Source organism: Lipotes vexillifer, unplaced genomic scaffold (genome assembly GCF_000442215.2).
Source record: "Lipotes vexillifer unplaced genomic scaffold, Lipotes_vexillifer_v1.1 scaffold394, whole genome shotgun sequence".
Lineage (NCBI taxonomy): Eukaryota > Metazoa > Chordata > Mammalia > Artiodactyla > Lipotidae > Lipotes > Lipotes vexillifer.
In genome coordinates, this window is record NW_006791731.1 from 1274941 (window position 1) to 1278972 (window position 4032).

Below are 4032 nucleotides of genomic sequence, written 5' to 3' on the forward strand. Positions count from 1 at the left end.
CTCCAAAGAGCTACCTGGGAGGCATAAACCTGGGTCTTGGCTTAGCATGGGAGTTCCAGGCTTAGCTTTCCATGTTACCTTGGCCCAAGAGTCAGCAGCCCAATAGCTGTGGTGCCTGAATGCACTCTGTGGGCAACTCTGCCCCTACAGGCTGCACAACCCTGTACCCTAAGCTCACACCATAGAAATAAGGTGCCAACAAGAGCCCTAGAACTGAGCTACTATTTTGGAAGTCCCAGCCAGCTACAGGACCCAAATAATTCAGTCAGTAGTTAAACTAGAGCAGACAGTTCCCACGAAGTGGCACCAAACTGCAGCTTGACTAGGACGGATTTGGGTCCTGCAGCTGGACCCCCAGGACTTGTGGCCAGGTGACTGCCCAGATTTGTCTTAGTCATTACAGTAAACTTTCAATAACATGATCTCACTCAGTTTGTTACAGCAGTTTTATATGTACACAGTATCATCCCCAAAAAAGACACCTGTCCCTTCCTATCATCTATCTGGCAAATAGCATTTGTAGGTATCTATAACACTACCGTACTGTGATATGAAATGAGCAGTGAGCTCACCTAGACCACTGTTTTACATACGCTTTTTGTCTACTCTCCCACCTACGAATTGGAAAGTCCTATGCATGAGCACATTTCTTAGCTCTTCACATTCTGCTAGTGTGCCCTGACCTTCGCTTTGTACACATTTAATCCATCTGCTCAGGAATCCCCTCCCCTGGGTGTTCACCCCCGTTTTTCCCTTGCCCCAGTCTTGTCTACTGCCCTCCTGTGTCACTAGTTCCCTCTATATACTTCTGTTATTGGACTTTTACCTACAAAGAAGTCCTTTAATGCAGCCATCACAGTGGCTTTGTGTTTCCTACAACAGTGGTGTAGAGCCTGGACAGCTAAGTGCTTGGGAAATGTCGGAAGTAGAAACATCTTAAACTTGTTTTATCTTATACTTACCTTCCTGAGCCTGAGAAGAAGAGTTCTGTACACTCTGAAACGGCATGAAAACAAGTGAATCAGTACCTCCTCCTTCCGGCCAAGCCTATGGTCTCTCCTCTGTGCCTATCTTTCATAAACTCCCATGTACTTACTTTTTTGTGGAGTGCACATCCTGTAACCGGGGCTGTGCTAAAATAATTCTAGCTACAGGGGCTCATACTTTGATAGAAAGACACAGACATAAGCATATAGCTTTGATACAGGGTAGAAAGTGATTCTTGACTTTTCAAAAGAGCTATGAAACTGAAAAAAAAACACGAAAGAACCCCCAAAACCTACTGATACATGGATTAACCTCAAAACATTAAGCAAAGGGAAAAAGACATAAAAGAGTATAAATTATATCACTATTTATCTAATGTTCTAGAACAAGCAAAACTATAGTCACAGAAACGAGATCACTGGTTGCCTCTCAGGATGAGGGGCTGACTTGAAGGAGCATAAGGAGACTTTCTGGGGTGATGGAAAATAGTCTACATCTTCAGAGTGTGGTGGTTGTAAAGGTCAAAGCACACTGTACTGTTGAAACTCATAAAACCAAACACTTAAGATCTATGCCTTCCACTGTATGTAAATTACACTTCAGGAAAAAAACCCAGTGCTGTGAAAATGAAATAAATTAACTTCTGAGGCACAGGTTGCCATCACGTCTCCTTCCCCAAGGCTCCTCTTTCCTTTCCGGTGCTCCTGGCAAGGCGGCGGCAGACAAACCGCAGGCCTCCACGGGCAGTTGGAGACCAGCGAGACGGTTTATCCTCTTCCTGTGGGGCGAAGTACACAGAGCTGAGGCGTGGGGAAAAGTGAGGGGTGTTGTGCCCACACTCCAACCTTACTCAACTTCCCACTCCACGTGCACCCCCCAACAGGCTCACTCCATGCCGTGAACTCGCTGGTGCTGGATAAGATGAAAGCTCAGGCGGAAGGCCCTGCCACACCTGGCACAGTGGAAAGGCTTCTCCCCAGTGTGGATCCTCTGGTGCCGGAAGAAGCCTGACAGGGCCCTGAAGGCGCGGCCGCACTCGCCGCACTCGTAGGGCTTCTCCCCGGTGTGGATGCGCCGGTGCTCACTGAGGAAGGAGCTGCGGCTGAAGGCGCGCCCACACTCCTGGCAGGCGAAGGGCCTCTCCCCAGTGTGGACCCGCTGGTGCTGAATGAGGTTGGAGCTCTGGCTAAAGGCTTTCCCACACTCTTTGCATTCGTAAGGATTCTCTCCGTGGTGAATTCTCTGGTGCCGGACGACGTTTGAGCTATGGATGAAGGTTTTCCCGCACTCGCTGCACTCATACAGCCGCTCGCCAGTGTGAATTCTCTGGTGCTTAATGGCGTCTGACCTCTGACTAAAAGACCTGCCACACTCAGCACATTCGTAGGGCTTCTCTCCCGTGTGGATTCTCTGGTGTCTAATGAGGTTGAAGCTCTGGCTGAAGGCTTTCCCACACTCCTTACAAATGTAAGGCCTCTCCCCGTTGTGAATGCGCTGGTGCCTGACGACATGGGAGCTATGGATGAAGGCCTTCCCACAGTCGCTGCACTCGTAGGGTTTCTCCCCAGAGTGAATGCTCTGGTGTTTCACCACATCTGAATAGCATTTGAAGCTCCTGTCGCAGGTGCTGCATCGGTAAGGCCGTCCTTTCCAGTGGCCTCTACTATCGGCCGTGGAGGCTGCATTCAGCATGACCTCTGACCCGGACACACTGTCCTCATGGCCATTCTCCCCTCCAGTTTCCTCATAAACAACTGGTCCCCGAGGGGAACCTCTGGGCCTCTCTCCAGCTTCCTCATTCCCACAAGGATCTGGAAACCGCAGTGTCCTGGGAGGCCCCCGTAACAGTCCTGGCACAGCCTGTCCACGGTGCCCCCCTCCTTCTAAGGTTGCCTGTCGTAGCATCAGCCCTGGGCTCTGAGCCCCTTGCTCAGCCACTGAAGCAGCGTAGCAGGAAGCCGGGCTGCCACTCGGTGCCTGTGCTAGGAAAGCTGGAAAAGAGGGGGAGAGATGCACAACTTAGAACTCTGCTAACGACACACAGACGGCACGGGAGAGCCACGTGATGACAGGGAACAGTAAGACACCAGTGGGCAGCAGACACCCATTATCCCGCCTGACCTCCTCCTGCCCAGCTCTCCTCCCCGACTTCTAACACCTGTGGTCACAGGAGTGGACAAGGGACTCGGGGAGAGCTAATCAGCGGGCTTCCCTGTGACTCCAGAAAAGGCCCAAGCCTCTAACCTCAGTCTGCCTGGTCTCAGGAGTTGGGGGAGACAGACCCCCAGGCTCTGGTGACACCCTGGTACAGCCTCATGGCCTGGAATGCAGAGAGAAGTGGTTGGCAGCAGAGCAGGCACGTGTGGCCATGTTTGAAAACACTTCCGGTGTCACAGTGGGGAAAGGGCGCTCCTGGCACCTAGTGGGGAAAAGCCAGGGAGGCTGCTCAACATCCTGGAATGCACAGGCCGCCCCCAACAGAGGCACCTCCAGCCCAAGTGCCCAGAAGTCTACCCAGAAGGCAGAACCTGGGCTGCCAGACGTCCTAACCAAGAAGCTCAGTCCCCTGGCACAGATGCTGGTCACCACTCTGACACTGGGGCCCAGCCCTCAGCCTCACCTCCATTCAGGCCATACATCTCATAGTATATGCTCAGGCCAGCAGCCCGGACAGGGTGCTTTGTCTTTATTCCTTTTCTGAATGGGATGTTTTTAGTAACCTGTTTTCCTCCACACACTGTGTGTGGTGGCATTTGGTAAAATCTAGCCCCAAATTGTGAGAGTGAAGAGTGCTGTGTGAGCCAGATCTGGTCAGGAGTAGGATCAGACAAGGGAGGGAGACGGTGGCCTAGAAGTACTGGGCCCGAAGGTTGGCTCCATGGCTGCACCTCTGGGTCATCCCCGACTCACACCCTGAGGGATGATGTGCAGGGACACAGGGTGGCTGAACCACCCGACACGGGGGTTCTGTGACTTCCTGGGAGAGCAGGTCCAGGTGTGTTTGGGGGAGCCACGGTCATGTTCTCCCCCAGCTCCCACTGCTGA

At 52.2% G+C, this 4032-nt stretch overlaps 1 protein-coding gene across 1 annotated transcript in view; it reads right to left on the bottom strand.

Moving 5' to 3' along the window:
* Positions 1-1648: 1648 nt before the first annotated feature.
* Positions 1649-4032, bottom strand: part of ZNF696 (zinc finger protein 696) — a 14398-nt gene continuing 12014 nt past the window's right edge. The window contains exons 5-6 of the mRNA XM_007464619.1: positions 1877-2815; positions 1649-1787 (exon numbers count right to left, since the gene is read on the bottom strand). Coding sequence (XP_007464681.1) covers positions 1649-1787; positions 1877-2815 — 1078 coding nt within the window. The remainder of the gene's footprint in view (positions 1788-1876; positions 2816-4032) is intronic.